General features: G+C 31.1%; 8 protein-coding genes and 1 pseudogene across 9 annotated transcripts, besides 1 other annotated feature; 3 read left to right on the forward strand and 6 right to left on the reverse strand.

Annotated features, from left to right (window-relative positions):
• Positions 1 to 15132: part of a mobile genetic element that runs on past both edges of the window.
• On the forward strand, positions 390 to 2071 carry TVAGG3_0916520 (Prim-pol domain family; the record flags this gene model as incomplete). The annotated part of the gene is made up of 1 exon (XM_051252038.1): positions 390 to 2071. A coding segment is annotated over one exon (1682 nt), but the record flags the coding sequence as incomplete, so codon positions are not given.
• Positions 2295 to 2702, forward strand: TVAGG3_0916530 (uncharacterized protein; the record flags this gene model as incomplete). The annotated part of the gene is made up of 1 exon (XM_051252039.1): positions 2295 to 2702. One exon carries the CDS (start codon positions 2295 to 2297, stop codon positions 2700 to 2702), a length of 408 nt encoding a protein of 135 aa, XP_051077613.1.
• TVAGG3_0916540 (uncharacterized protein) lies at positions 3095 to 3391 on the reverse strand (the record flags this gene model as incomplete). The annotated part of the gene is made up of 1 exon (XM_051252040.1): positions 3095 to 3391. The coding sequence occupies one exon, from the start codon at positions 3389 to 3391 to the stop codon at positions 3095 to 3097; it is 297 nt and encodes a 98-aa protein (XP_051077614.1).
• TVAGG3_0916550 lies at positions 4103 to 4500 on the reverse strand (annotated as a pseudogene). The gene has a single exon. A coding segment is annotated over exon 1 (398 nt).
• On the reverse strand, positions 7532 to 7973 carry TVAGG3_0916560 (uncharacterized protein; the record flags this gene model as incomplete). Its single annotated transcript, XM_051252041.1, has 1 exon — positions 7532 to 7973. A coding segment is annotated over one exon (442 nt), but the record flags the coding sequence as incomplete, so codon positions are not given.
• TVAGG3_0916570 (uncharacterized protein) lies at positions 8014 to 8775 on the reverse strand (the record flags this gene model as incomplete). Its single annotated transcript, XM_051252042.1, has 1 exon — positions 8014 to 8775. The coding sequence occupies one exon, from the start codon at positions 8773 to 8775 to the stop codon at positions 8014 to 8016; it is 762 nt and encodes a 253-aa protein (XP_051077616.1).
• Positions 9067 to 9936, reverse strand: TVAGG3_0916580 (uncharacterized protein; the record flags this gene model as incomplete). The annotated part of the gene is made up of 1 exon (XM_051252043.1): positions 9067 to 9936. A coding segment is annotated over one exon (870 nt), but the record flags the coding sequence as incomplete, so codon positions are not given.
• On the reverse strand, positions 12390 to 12647 carry TVAGG3_0916590 (spectrin binding; the record flags this gene model as incomplete). Its single annotated transcript, XM_001291031.1, has 1 exon — positions 12390 to 12647. The coding sequence occupies one exon, from the start codon at positions 12645 to 12647 to the stop codon at positions 12390 to 12392; it is 258 nt and encodes an 85-aa protein (XP_001291032.1).
• On the forward strand, positions 13181 to 13511 carry TVAGG3_0916600 (protein of unknown function, DUF4106 family; the record flags this gene model as incomplete). Its single annotated transcript, XM_051252044.1, has 1 exon — positions 13181 to 13511. A coding segment is annotated over one exon (331 nt), but the record flags the coding sequence as incomplete, so codon positions are not given.

Here is a 15132-nt window from a genome sequence, read left to right on the forward strand (position 1 = left end):
TTCTTTCCATCATTACTGCATAACCACATTTTCTCAGTTTTAGTGGTTTGTTATTTTTAGCAAGTTCTCGCATCATTTTTATCGTTTCCTCCCTTGTTATGATTCGTGGTAAATTTTGAGCTTGTGGGGTATTCATTTATATAAAAATAAAATTTTGTTATCAGTTATTTTATCATCATTTTATTAAGTTCATCTTTAGTTAATTTGAATGATAAGAAAATTTATTTTTGAAGAACTGAAGGTGTCACTATGTCACCATGTCACCAGGTTATTTAACTTCTCTGAAAAAATGAGACAACATGACATTTTGACAACAGTCGGGGAAATATGATGCAGTCCAAAAATAAAGTTAGTTTTAAAATTATTTTTATTTTTTTATTCCTATATAAATGACAGCAACAAACAACAACAGCAACTATATCATTTCTGATGAAAAAGTTATTGATTCATTAGCTGAGGAATTAGTTGTGGCAGAAACTAAAACCCTCAACGAAAGAATTGGTGAAAACAAGATTGATTTACATAACTACCTCAAACACGATGGAGGAAGAGGAAGGAAAACTGGTATGGCTTTATTAGTAAATAAAATTTCAAATTTAACGATTATAGATGTTGATATCAATAAATCATACAATGATGAACTTAAAGAAACAGTTAGAAAAGACATTTTATCAAAACTTTCGGATAAAGATGTTATCGTTAAAACCGCTTCAGGAGGTCTTCACATTTATTGCAACACTAATTTCTTCTATTCAGTTTCGAACAGAATGATTAAATGTTATTCCTGCAATGATTATGATATTGACATAATGACTTCTATGGATGATTCAAAACGTTCTTTAGTGGTTATGGCTGATTCAAGAGTTCGCAAGAATGCAACAGAACCAATCAATACATACTCATTCATTCGTGGAAGTTATGATTCAACATTAACCAGAACAGTGAATGATATATTAAATGATTTGAATATTAAGGTAAGAGTTGAACAAAAGAACGAAGAAATAAAGACTATCATGAATGAAAACAAAGATGTAAACATTGACGATAAACTAGCTCAAAGCATAGTTGATGGTATCAGTGATTTTGAAGTACATAATGACGGTGGAAACATGAATTTAGAAAAAGAAGTTACATTATTCACACTGTTTCAAGCTATTAATTCGTTACCTAATCATTTGATTAATGAAGCATACGATAACGTTTATAACTTCTGCAATTTAACAGAAAATGCAAAAAGTAATTTTGAAAAAGCACGTAGTAGATATGCACATTTAATGACTTCTCCATTTGTTTTAGTGAAGATTCTAAAACTATACCAAAAGGAATATTATGATGAATATGTTTTACCTTTATTACGTAAGCCAAAAATAACATTTGATATAAAACTTGATGACTCGTTTTTGATAACAGATATTAGACGCAAGGCTGAAAATCATCAGTATAAAAACAGTTCTGAAGTAATTGAGGATTTATCACGTGTAATCCGTTTTGTAGATTGTGGAAACAAATACTTCATTCAGAAAGATTACAACATACACGACAAAATGAATCAAATATCATTCGTTCTTCAATCAAACATGAAAGAGTCACTCAAAATGATTAAATTATTTAAAGAAGAAGGTAAAACCATAACAGCATGGGACGTACTATTAAATCAATTATCCTCATTAACCGTTAAGGGTGTTTGCTTTAAATCTGATTCCCCAGATGTTTTCTCAACGTTTCAATGTTATAAATACAACGTTCTCGAAAAGCCTGATTACTCAAAAATTGAGATGTTTATGAATTTCATTAAAGAAGCCATATGTGATAATAACGATGAAGTGTATAAATACCTTCTCGGCTGGATTGCATCAATGATTCAACATCCTGGAATCAAGAATGAAACAGCAATTATTTTGAAAGGACTTCAGGGAACAGGTAAAAACAGATTTACAGACATTATTTCTGAACTCCTTGCTGGTTATTCATGTAAAAACATTACTGAAATAGGTGAGCTAACGGGTAATTTCAATTCAGTTGTTGAAAATAAAATGTTTCTTGTACTTAATGAACTCAAGAATGTTGGTGAAGACAGACTCGCAAACTTCAACGCTTTGAAATCAATTATAACGGATAATGAGATAAGAATTAATGAAAAGAATCAACCCAGAAGAACTGCTCAGAACGTTGCAAACTTCATTTTCGTAACTAATAACGTTTACCCTGTCAAAATTGAAGTTGGAGACAGAAGATACGTAGTTTTAAGAGTTAATGGTAAATTTAAGGGTCAATTTGATTATTTCAAGAATTTAATGGATTCATGCACAAAGGAATTTTATGATAATTTACTGACGTATTTTATCAATTACGACCTTTCATCATTTAATGTACGAATCATACCGATGACCGAAGCCAAACAAGATTTAATTGAATTATCAACAAATCCTTTAGATGTATGGATAAATACACATTATGATGAATTGTGTGCGGGTATGACGTGTAAAAATGCTCTATTCTGCAAACCATCAGACATGAAAGACAAGAATTTCCAAATGAGCATTAAGGATAAATGTGATAGGAAACAGAGAAGAATAGATGGTAAACAAACATGGTGTTATGTTTTGAAAGAAGAAATGAAAGGATTATATAAACAGGTTGAACCAAACGATAATGAGGATTCATTTCCTGATGATGAAATACCTGTAAATGAGGCAGTATAAAGTATGATTGGAATTTATTTTTGCATTAATCCTGCTGTGTTGTCTAAATGTCATGTTGTCACACTTTTTAAAAGAAGTTAATTAACCTGGTGACACATGGTGACGTGGTGACACCTTCAGTTCTTCAAAAATAATTCATAAATGCCTTCCTCCTTTCGTACCTGTTGTCAAAATGTCATGTTGTCTCATTTTTTCAGAGAAGTTAATTAACCCGGTGACACATGGTGACGTGGTGACACCTTCAGTTCTTCAAAAATAATTAATTATTGAATAACCTGAAACATGAGACTTTGTCTCCGGACTCTTTGAGTCACTTAACGATAAAATATATTTTTGGGTCATGGGCTATGCCCCGCCACGTTGCGTCTTTATGACAAAAATAAATGGTTCATTTACTCACAATATTTTTGTACAAAACGACCCCAAGCTTTTAACTTCTTTTCTGCAGCTTCTAATGCTATCTTAGCGAGTTCATATTCTCTAAATTCTCTCTTTAAATTTTCTTGTTCCCATTGGTCTAGTTCGAATGGAGAATCTCTATAACCATAATATATCTCACGTTCATGTTCTAATTGTTTTTCGCGCATTTTTCTAACTTCTTGTTCGAACAAAGGTTTAGCATTCTCTACTGTATCTTCGAGTTCTTCTTCATCTAATTTCTCATGAACTTTCTTGTCTATGGAGTCCATAATTTTTCCAACTGCTATGCAATATTTTGGAGAAGCCCACATTGCTATATAGTTTATAAGTCCTGGGTCTACATACGTTCCTCTAACCTGTTTGATTTCATCAGGAATTCCTGCATGAATTTTGTATAAAAAGCAACAGTCTGAATTCCGGCGGTTGCTATATTCTTCACAAAATGCCTTATAATACTCTTCCCAGGACTTATTTTCCAACAACTTTCTAAAGTCTTTCCTAAACTGCTGACACATATTTGTTGCATTAATGTAACCATCCTTGTCTCTACGTAAGACTTCAATACCGTTATAAGTGCCTTTTGTGAATGTTTCACCATTAGATTTGTTAGTGAATGTTTTTGCTTCGACCGACATTACTGTTCTTACATACAAAATAAATAAATAAAATAATTTTAAAACTAACTTTATTTTTGTACTGCATCAAATTTTCGTAAATGTTGTCAAAATGTCATGTTGTCTCATTTTTTCAGAGAAGTTAAATAACCTGGTGACATGGTGACATAGTGACACCTTCAGTTCTTCAAAAATAATTAATTATTGAATAACCTAAAAACATGAGACTTTGTCTCCGGACTCTTTGAGTCACTTAACGTAAACATTTATTTCTGCAGTTCATCCATTACTTCATTACCTAATTAATTACAGACATAAAATATATTTAGTTCATTCGGTAAGCCTGCAAAGTAGGCTCAAGTGTGTTTATTGAACGCGGTACCATGCGAATACAGTCACAAATGGTGGCATATAATCTTTACCCAAGCCTGTTGGATTTGTTGTGAAAGTGTGTGAATGATTTCCTGCGGTTCCACAGAAAATACCTGTGCTTGAATCTACTGGGTCAGTTGTGATATCAGATCTATTCATTCCCTGTCTATCCGAACCCGCTGCAAGATTTGTATAACCTCTTTTTGTTATTGAATGTGAATGATTACCTGTTGTGTTTGTAGTTCCTGTATGAGTGTGTGGTGGAAGGTTTGCTTCTTTAATTTTCTTCGAACCTCCTGTTTGCTTTGAATATCTAGCACAGTATAAGAATTTATCTACAATCTGCTTCCACATACCAAAACTAAAACTGTTGATGGATTTGTTGAGTTCATTGACGTATAAATAGAACCAACAGGATATAATGTTTGAAGTATTTCATTTTTCATGCTTGTAATCACATCATTTACTTCCGACTTCTTTGCATAATTTTCATCAACATAAGTTTTATCTGCTTTAAGATCTAAACATCCTGAAACCCATTCTGTATCAGCTTTAACTTTAAAAGTCTCAAATGTCCATTCATGATACCATTCAACCTTTTCTTAATTTCATTATCTTTTTCATCAACATAAACCAAATTTGCCTTCTTATTTAACTCACTATCCACATATTCCTTATCCACCCTCTTCATTATGTCATTTAGGAAACCTTCTATGAATTCCTCATTTAAATTAAATCTTCCAATCTCAAACTTTAGGAAATGCATTTAATGCGTAATATCTCGTTCTTCTGGTGGAATTGATGTTATATCATCCGTTATACCTTTAATTTTAGAATTCATAAATAAAATTTCTTTTATATTTGATATCACTGCACCACCCTTGCAAACGAATTCGAAATGGTCATTTTTCAATACTATCTCCAAATCTCCATATTTCAACCTTTGCGTTTGTTCTGCCGTCTTTGAATTATATGCATATATGGCGTATGTAATGGTCTGAAGGACCTGGGTGCTTTGCGCCTTAAGTTGTTGTGGTTTAATCATTTATTATGATTTAAAAATAAATATTTAATCCGTTATCTCATCAGCTATTTTCTCTATTTGAAATTGCCATAATATTTCATTCATAAATTCTAAATCACAATCAAATAGGTCAGTTATTCTAAATTTAATATTTGATAAATCTTTTGAATGAAGAATAAATGAATTCCCGGATAATTGAAACGGATATGATAAAGAAAATGTGTTTAGTTGATGGATAAAGTTTTGTATTGATGGGTAAGAGTTAGGGTCTAATGTTTGATGTGAAAATCTCATTGGGGTATTAACTTTATCACATTTGATTAAAATGAAATTGGAACCGGTGTCAGAATACAAAACATCCCCAACATCTTTTTCAAAATTTAATATTCCCAACAATGAAACGAAGATGAGGAGTACAAAATTTAATTTTCAGCGGGAATTTAAATAAGGTTATTTATTTCATCAAGTTCAAAAAGTTTATCAGGTTTTGATTTAAAATTTTCTTCATACTACGATAAATGATTCATTTAAATAACTTAAAATCATGTTAATATCCCATTTCGCTATCACATTATTTATATACATATCATACGTTTTTCATGGTCATCTTTAATAAATGATATATAATCTGAAGGGTCTAAAAGAATGGGATTAAATTTACCACTCACAGAAACGAGAGTAACATTATAATTCCGCTAACTGTTAAATTTAATTCACAGTTATTATTCGAAATAATATTGATAATTGACACTTTTATTACGATTAAAAATATGGTAAAGCGTTATTTTCCGGTGATAAATAAAACTAGAATAAGATTACCTCAAGAATTCATAAATTCAACGAATAAGAAATTCATTCATGTTATAAATTTTAGTGTTTTCAGAAATATGAGTCAATGTCATATTCATCAACAGGTTATTTTCACTTCATTCAAATTTAGTTCAATCAAACCCATATAATGACCATTTCATAAGATTTTCAGATGGTATTAAAAATGTAATTGATAGATTAAAATATGAACAGATTGACAATATCGAATTTTGGAATTTTGGTTTAAATATCCCGATGGAAAAAAGATTGAAGTTAAAGATAAAGCTGATACTATAACAAAAACAATTACAATGACCGATCCGGATAGTGGGGAACAAAAAGAAATAAAACAAACGATAGAAAACTGGTGAAAGGTCAATTATTATCGATTATGATTCAAAGGATTATTATATCGATAATGTTAATGCTTGAATATTAAATAGCCTTAAACAAAGAATTTTTCAAGTGATATTTTATATTCATCAACTATTTTATTATAAATATCATTATATGTTAAATGAAGTTCAGTTGTTGTTCCGTTCTTTGATATCTTAATTGTGCTAATATCCTTTATAGGATTTATTTTTGCAACTGTTCCGCAGCATGAAACCTCATCATCTATGAAAAATTGAATCTTAACGTTGAATCTTGAACATCACAAAGAATGGCGATAATGTGAATTAATGATTCATAAGGTAAAATAATTAAACCGGATTGATCAATTAAATTTATTATTGAATCATAATTATTAATTATTATATCACGGTAAATTTTCATTAATTCAGAATTAATGTCTATTTTATATGGGTTCTGATGTTTGATGAAAGAGGCGGGGGTATGTTGGATAAGTGGGAATTTCAACAGGTTCTTTACCGGGTTCAGATAAAATGATTGGGTCTCCATCTTCTTTATTTTGCTCCTCCTCTTTCTTCGGTAAGTCACGAGTTAATAAATTTGGTTGAGTTGCTGACCTTGTTAATTCGGGGCTAACATTAACTTTAACATTTTGAATAATTCGTGATTTATCATCATTTACGTTATAACCAACCGTAATCTCTGCTTTTGCGTTAGTGTTCTTTTGACTAGTGAAACGTCTTCTCATTTATATCGAATAAAAAAATATATTTAAACTTTTATTTTGCTGGAACTTTTGAATCTATTATTCCCTGTATTTGTTCATGAAGTTGATTTTTAGCTGTTTCATCGAATTAATAGACCGAATATATTCATTAATTGCATTCTTATAATCATCTGATTTCTCAAATTTTCTTTTATCTGATTCCTTAACTAAATCATAAGTTAAACCCGTTGCTGATATAATGGTTTCTTAATTAAATCTTTGAATGCTTGAGATAAAGCACCTGATGCAATTCTTGCTACTATAATTGGTTGGAATTGCTGTTTAAGTTCATCTTTAACATTTGCGAAAACTGGATCGAATAAAGCAACTTTAAAGAATTTCTTAGCTGAAATTTCAGGTCTAATATTTGCATATTGACCATCAAACTGGTTAGAATATCGTGGTAATCCATCCGGTCCCTCTTCAATAGCATTTAATTCTTCATTGAAATAAGAATATGGATTATGACGGTATGAATTAATTGGACCATTTTCACCTTCTCCAATGTATTGTTTAACAGCTTTTCCATTTTCATCAAATTGCATAGGATAACGTTCATTATATGCTTTACGTTTAGGATAATCAGTTATAGTTAATTTATAACCATTTATGACTTTAATATTACCTTGACCATCAGTAACGAAAACTTCATTTATACCATCAGGTTTTCCATTTGGACCCGTAATGTCTGCTTCGTGTGCTTCCCAATTTGGACCTTGACGTTTGGCATATGCTTGAGCTTCTGGTAATGTTAAAACGTTTCTCATTTGTTTAACATCTTTTTGAAGACCAGCAACAATATGAACTAATTCTTTCATTCCATCAGGAACTTTCATAGTTCTATTATATGCACCCTTTTTGTTTGTTCCTTGTTTTAATGGAACCTGTAGAAGATTTGCTATTTCTGTCATGTTTAATTATAAATAAAAAATAAAAATTAATTATAAAAAGTTAATCAAATTTAACACTTCCTTTATTTAAATCAACTATTATTTTTCCATGTTCACCTAATTGCTGATATTGTGTGTAAAGTTCATTAATGCTCATTGGTAAATTCACTTGATAAAGCATAACGTTCAACTGTTGACGACTAAACCCACTGAAAATGAAAAGTGTTGATAGATTTGATTTAATGTTTGTGCTTAATGCTTTGAAATATTGAACAGCCATAAAGAATGAACACTGAATGTGTCGACATTGAGTTAATAACTGATTAAAATATGATTTCTCATTTGTTATTAGTTTTGATTTCACTGCATCATCTAGAAAAATGAGTGAATGCAAAAATTCTCTATCAAAATTTGAAATAGAAAGTGTTTCAAATAATTCATCCCGTTGTTTATCAATAATTTTATCCTCTAATCCTTGCTTCTTGATTGTATTATATAATTCTTTATACATTAAAAAGTTTTTTAAATAATCTTCTGCTTCTTCTTGTGATAAATAAATAATTGGAATTTTGATTAAATGCTTTAAAGATTCAAATGTATCATCTGAAGGTGAACCTGAACGGTTGATATAAATTAACACATGTGAATAGGGGGAAGTGTTAGCAATAATGATAATTTGTTTTAATATCGTTAATGTTTTACCTTTATTTTGTTTACCAATTGCTGCAGTGATTGAATTTAAGTAACATTCAGAATATGGAATTTTCATTAATTTTTCCTTAGATAGAGCATTTCTATTATCACTCAATGCTTCATTAATCATATCATCTACGTATGTATTATATACTCCTGCTAATTCTTCATAAGGGGTGGATGAATTTAAATCCATTTAATCAAAAATAAATTTATAATTTTAAACATTTCTATTCATCAATATTTCATCATATGAACTTCTATACTGTGGTGGTGTACCTGTTGGATGATATTTCAAACCTTCATCCGGTGTCCATGTCCAATATGTAGTCCTAGTAAACCAAACCTGAGGAGGATTTGTCACCTTTGAACAGTAAGTGTCATTTTCACCCTGAATGATTGGATAAGCTTTCACTTGTACTGTAACTTGTGAGTTGAAAGTTTCTAATCCATCAAAGAATATACCCGCTCCATCACGTTGAACTGGAATAGTGCATAAGAATGAAGTTTGGTCTTTCCATGTTCTAGCTAATGGCGTGCCATTATCATCATTCAGTGGTCTAGTTAATGAGTCCTCGTATTCTTCTGTGCATTCATTCACTCCATCTAAATCAGAAGCTTGAAGCATACGTGTAAAGAATATGTCGCCCACTGTGGTCATCGCTTGATCGGGGAAGTTTCTGGAATCTATAGTGACCTGAAGACCTCGAAGCATTGGATTTTCTAAAACTGTTCTTTGCATTGCATTCTTCGGAAATGTTAACACAACATCTGTAACATTATGAAGAGCGTATGAGAAATCTGAGCTAATACCTTCAGGAGTGATGCAACCTCCATTTAGTGAACGAACGTCAATATGTTGAGCTGGAATCATGAATGGATCTTCCTTACTGAATAAACGTGGTATTGCTTTAACTGATTCTTCAATTAAACCGTATCCTGGTGTAATGCATTTATCCTCTAAAACTTCCATCTTTGTGCATGAAATAATAACGTCATCAACTGTTGCGTCAGCAGATGTAGCGGCTAAGCTTGTAATTAATTTGGCAGGAAGTCCGATTTGTTGGAATTTGCGATCATATTTATAAACATGATTCATAATCTTTTCATAATTTTCATCAGTTATCTTTTCATAAACGTAATTTTGTAAATCAGCAACTCTTAACGGGTCAACCTGACAAAATACTAAAGTATCCCTGAAAACATAATATTTAAGAATGATATCACCAAATGATTTAGGATAATCATCGAACGCCTGAAATGCTAACAAATCATTTACCGGAATAATCATATCAAAAGTGACATCAACTTCTTCATTTGCTTCTTGAAAACTTCTGAAGGGTCAATATATTTACCACATACTGAGTTATCATATTTTTGAACATTATTATATAACGAATGAACAAACTTTTTAACTTTCCTTTCTGATTTTGGTTTATATGTTGCAAATGCGAAAGATTCACGGGCGCAATCCATCTGAAGATAACCGGCATCACCTCTTTCGGTTTCTACTTCTAATTGTTTAAAGCTTTGATTTGATGATTTGTAACCAACGAATAAACGCATGCATTTAAAAGCGGCATCACATGTGAAAGCTTTATTTGAAACTAGAGTTGCTTTAACTTTGCGTTTAATATATGTGTCACCTAATTGGTTCACATCATGAGCCGGATTTTGTAATTCTTAAATGAGTTTGTTTATCATCAAAAATATGGAGCATCAGAGTCATAGCATGAACTTTCAAGTTCTCTATAATATCTTCTACCGTCATTCTTTGCGAATATTTCATTTATCTTTTCGAATGAATGAAACACATTTCCATTAATCGGTTTAGTGTTTGGCACTAAATAGTTAGTCGTCATTTATTAATAAATAAAAAATCAAAATTAAAAGATGAAAATGAATTTTTAATTTTAATGAAATAATCAACTATGGCTGCAGGTATATTTAAGAAACTGTGGGATAAAGTAAAAAGAGGAGCGCATAAAGTTTGGGAAACATTGAAGAAGGGAGCAAATTGGATATTTAAGAATAAAGAAGCAATTAGTGACGTTGCTGAATCAATAACACCAAAAGCTGCCCCAATAAGAGAAGTTTTAAATAAAGGAGAAAAAGTTTATCAAAGACTACAACCGATACTAAGATAAAAATAATATTTATTTATTTTTCCACTATCTACCCCTATTTTATTAAGTATTCCTTCAGCAATTCCACCAATGCGTTACCTGCTTGTGCTCCCATCGCCGGATTACCTGCTTTAGTACCTAATACTCCACCTATGATAGTTCCTGCCGTTTTCGCTACTGGTGCCAAAAAGTTTGCAACGGGTTTAATAATCTTTTTATGAACCCAACCCAGCTTTCTTAATTCCATCCCATAATTTTTTTAAGAATCCTGCCGCCATTTCTGATTTAATATTAATTAAAAAATATATTTCATCACTTATATTCTAATTTTTATTTAATGATAAATGAAACCGATTTTAAAAATAAATGAAACAGAGGAGGAAGAAATAAATGAAAGTGAAAATGTTCAACAAAAAATAAACGTTGTTAAACCAATTACTGAAATAAAAATTTTTTCATCTGTTGAAGAATTTAATGACTATTATGCTAATAATAAAAAATTATTTGAAGAATTGACAACATGTAAATTGAATAAAATGTTTAAAGTTGATGGATTCAAAATTTCAAAAATAAAAGGGGTGGTTAGTTTGAAATCTATTCCTCAATCAAGAATCACCTCATTAATGAAAATTGATGATTTAACAAAAAAGAATAGAAGAGATTGAAGAAAGAATGAATCAAATAATTGATTTCATAAATTCAAATAATCATTAGTTTCTTAAAGTTCTAATGTTGAACTCATCAAATTCTTTTTAAAGTTTATGACTCCATTGATTCCATGAAATTAAATATTCTTTATCATTATATTTATACCTCATTAGCTTATTTTGGCTTTCATATTCATTAATTAATTCACAATCTTCATTTTTAAATTGAAGTTTAACCCATTCAGGATTTAAACAATGTTTAATTAATCGCGGAATATCTGACATCATCTATATATAGCTTCTTTTATAAAAGATAAAAAATAAATTATTTTAAAATTAATGTTAATTTTTTAATGTGTTTAGTATATAAATATTTATTACTAATTTATTTAATAATGTCGCGCTTTCTTACGAATTAAAAAAATAAAATAATAAACATAACTAAGTTTTAATTTTTCGTAAGAAGTTTATTTTTTATTCATGAAAATAATTATTTCTAATTTCTTTTACTCTCTCGTATATACTAGATTTAAAGAATTCAGAACATTTCCCATAATCTCCTAAATGTTTTCTTATCTTATTGGTTTTCCATTCATTATATGAAACTGAATAAACTTTATCTTTATTTTTGCATCTTTCATCACTTCCAATATATTTATATCTCAGTTTTGATTTATTGGTTTCATATTCATTAACGTTTAATAATTCACAGTCTTCCTTTTTAAATAAATGTTTTATGTATTCAGGATTAACAATTCTATAATATTGCTTCCCTTTAAATCTTTGAATATAAACAGGAACACCATCCTCTAAAATTCGATAATCTATTTTATCTGGTTTTACTTGTTGGGTCATTTATGTAAGAATAAAAAAATAACTTTAATTTAAAATTAATATGTTAAAAAAATGATACAAAATCGCTCGATATTGTATGAATTCTTACGTTTACAAAAAAAGTCACACACCCCGCCCTATCCTACTACTTGACTTGAAACAATGTAGTTTAAGCATTTCTTGTCTATTTTATTACTTTCCATGCATTTATTGATAATATCGACGTTACCACCGATGATAGAATAAACAAGGCAATCGTGAGTTATTGAAGTTTGGAGATTTGAAATGAGGAAATAAAAAATGTTAACAGAACCAAAATAACAACAAGCTTTAATTGGTGATAGCTCAGCAAAGTCCGGTATTCTTATTATGGTATTACTGATTTCATTTTCCATAATATATTCTTTAAAATTATCAATTTGATCATTCATAATGATATTTTTTATAAGATCATTTTTCGGAAATAAGAATTTATTGAGACTAATCCGAACTGCATTTTCGTTACAATTGTATTGTATATTGAAATGATTACTTTTAAAAACTTTTGAAATCATGTTCTTGGTTTCTGAATATTCTTTATCAAATCTTTCAATAATTTTAAAATATAGCTCGACAGAACGATAGTTGAATTGGATTGCAGTGTAAATAAAAAAAAAAAAAAAGGTAGTGGGGCCTCCAGGCACTTCGTGCCCTCTAGCCCTGAAGATGTTTAGTATAACTTTGTCCGGACAAATAAGGGTCTATCGTCGCTACAGGAAAAGTTACAGGCGTTCCAAGGAAGTACTTTGAGAAGCCTTTTCTCCCTTATAGAATGAGATAGGACGGTTATTTTACAAAACTGACAACACTTTGACCGAGTAGTTTTTTGTGCTGAACAAAAAGTGTCATATAAACATCTGTCAAAAACCGCTTTTTAACTTCACTTAAAATGCCACGTAAGCTACGTAAGAATATACGTAAGAGGAAGAGAGCACTGAAACATCCAATAGTAAAACTGACACCACAACAACAGTTGCAACAACAAATGATGAATGACCCCACTATGTTGCAACAAATGTCAAGCAACCCTATGCTTTTAAACCGAGTTATTGGTGCACAGAGTGGAGGTTTAAGAGCGGCACTTTTAGCGAAAATGGCAGGCTATGGTGGAGCTGCAGACGGAACAGCTTATAACCCTCAAAGTCAAATGAATTTGAGTTCACTCAAAAATCAAATAACAGATGTCAAAAAGTCAAACATAGACATACAGAAACAAATAAGTGAAAACGAAAAAACTAGAATATGACAGACACACAAAGAAACTCAATGAGTTAAACGTAGAGAAAAAGAAGAAAGAAGAACAACTGAAAGAACTAAGTACAGAGGAATATGCGAAAAAAGTGTCAGAAAAAGCAGCAGAAGTAGCAAAAATGGAACAAGATGTTATAAATTTGAAAAACCATACTACTCAATATAAAGTACTGAAAGATGAAGAAATAAAACAAAAAGCCCTGAAGACATATATGGATAGCGATGAGTATAAAAAAGAAGTTGAAGCAAATGTAAAGGCAGAAAAACTTTTACAGTTGCAAAACCAAACCGTACAGTATGAAAACTTAGCACAAGAAAGTAAAAATAACGACCGCAGCCATGCAAAAGGCAATGAAAAGCGCAGAAATATATAAAACTAATAATGACTGGTTTAGATGCCCAAGCCAACGCCAAAGCAGCCCAACTTATAGGGTCAATAAGGACAAAAATACAAGCGGATGAAGACAGTTCAAATGAAGCTTTAATGAATGCTGACTTTAAGAACGCCTTCGAAGCTCTTCATAGTAAGGTGAAAACTAGTGAACGACTTCTCATCTGGAAAGAAACTGAAGTCTGAAGGTTTCGAACAACGAGTTTAAGAGAAGTAGCACAAAATATAGACGAAAATAACAGATGCAGCAACGAGACAGGCAGTTCAAAGTGCCTATGACGCCGTTAGAGCAACTGTTGTGGAAAGTCAAGAAAAAGAGTTACAACAGACCAAAACAGACCTAGTAAATGCTTTCTTAAAACGAAAAGTCAGGTAGGACATTATGCTGCAGATGAACATATGTGCCAGTTGGTGGAACTTATATACCACCAAACCCTCCAAGAGAACACCTGCCACCAGGACTACCTAAAACATTTACATCGTCACATGGACACAGACACAGGCATGCACCAAAAACCAACACAACAACCAACACAACAACCAACAGTTCAAAACACTGCACAACAACCAACAGTTCAAAACACTGCACCACAACCAACAGTTCAAAACACTGCACCACAACAACAGTTCAAAACACTGCACCAACCACAAACAGAGCAAGGACATAAAAGATAGAGAACAAGGAAACCAAGAATTCTTAAAAATGCTTAAGGAAGACTATGGTTACCCAGATACTCTTGACTTTAGTGACAGATATAAAGAAGCTATTAGAAAGTTCAAGGAAGGAAATACTGACCCGAACCTATTTAGCTTTATGGTTCAGCACCAAATGGGATATAATTTCAAACCTGGAAAATACAAGCTTGCTAAGGGATATGATTTAATAGCATATCATCCAAATGACATGGATGAATTTACTCCGAGATATTTGGTGTCAGAGCTAAATGATAATTCAACTATCTTCATGAAACGCAGTAAAAATAGAGACGGAACGAAAAAGAAAAGGTTTATGAGTCCGGATGACTTAGATAGGGAACTTTTTAAAAACGGTCTCGGAATATATGAAATGCCAGCAGATGAGGTACAAGAAACTCCACAGGAAGAAGTTCAGATACAACCAGACATGGAAGAAATAGTTCAGCAACAACAGCTAGAAGAGCTGAAGGAAACGAACAAGTCCCTCCTTTGGAAACTAACTT

The sequence above is a fragment of the Trichomonas vaginalis genome, chromosome I, assembly GCF_026262505.1.
Source record: "Trichomonas vaginalis G3 chromosome I, whole genome shotgun sequence".
In the NCBI taxonomy this organism is placed as follows: domain Eukaryota; phylum Parabasalia; order Trichomonadida; family Trichomonadidae; genus Trichomonas; species Trichomonas vaginalis.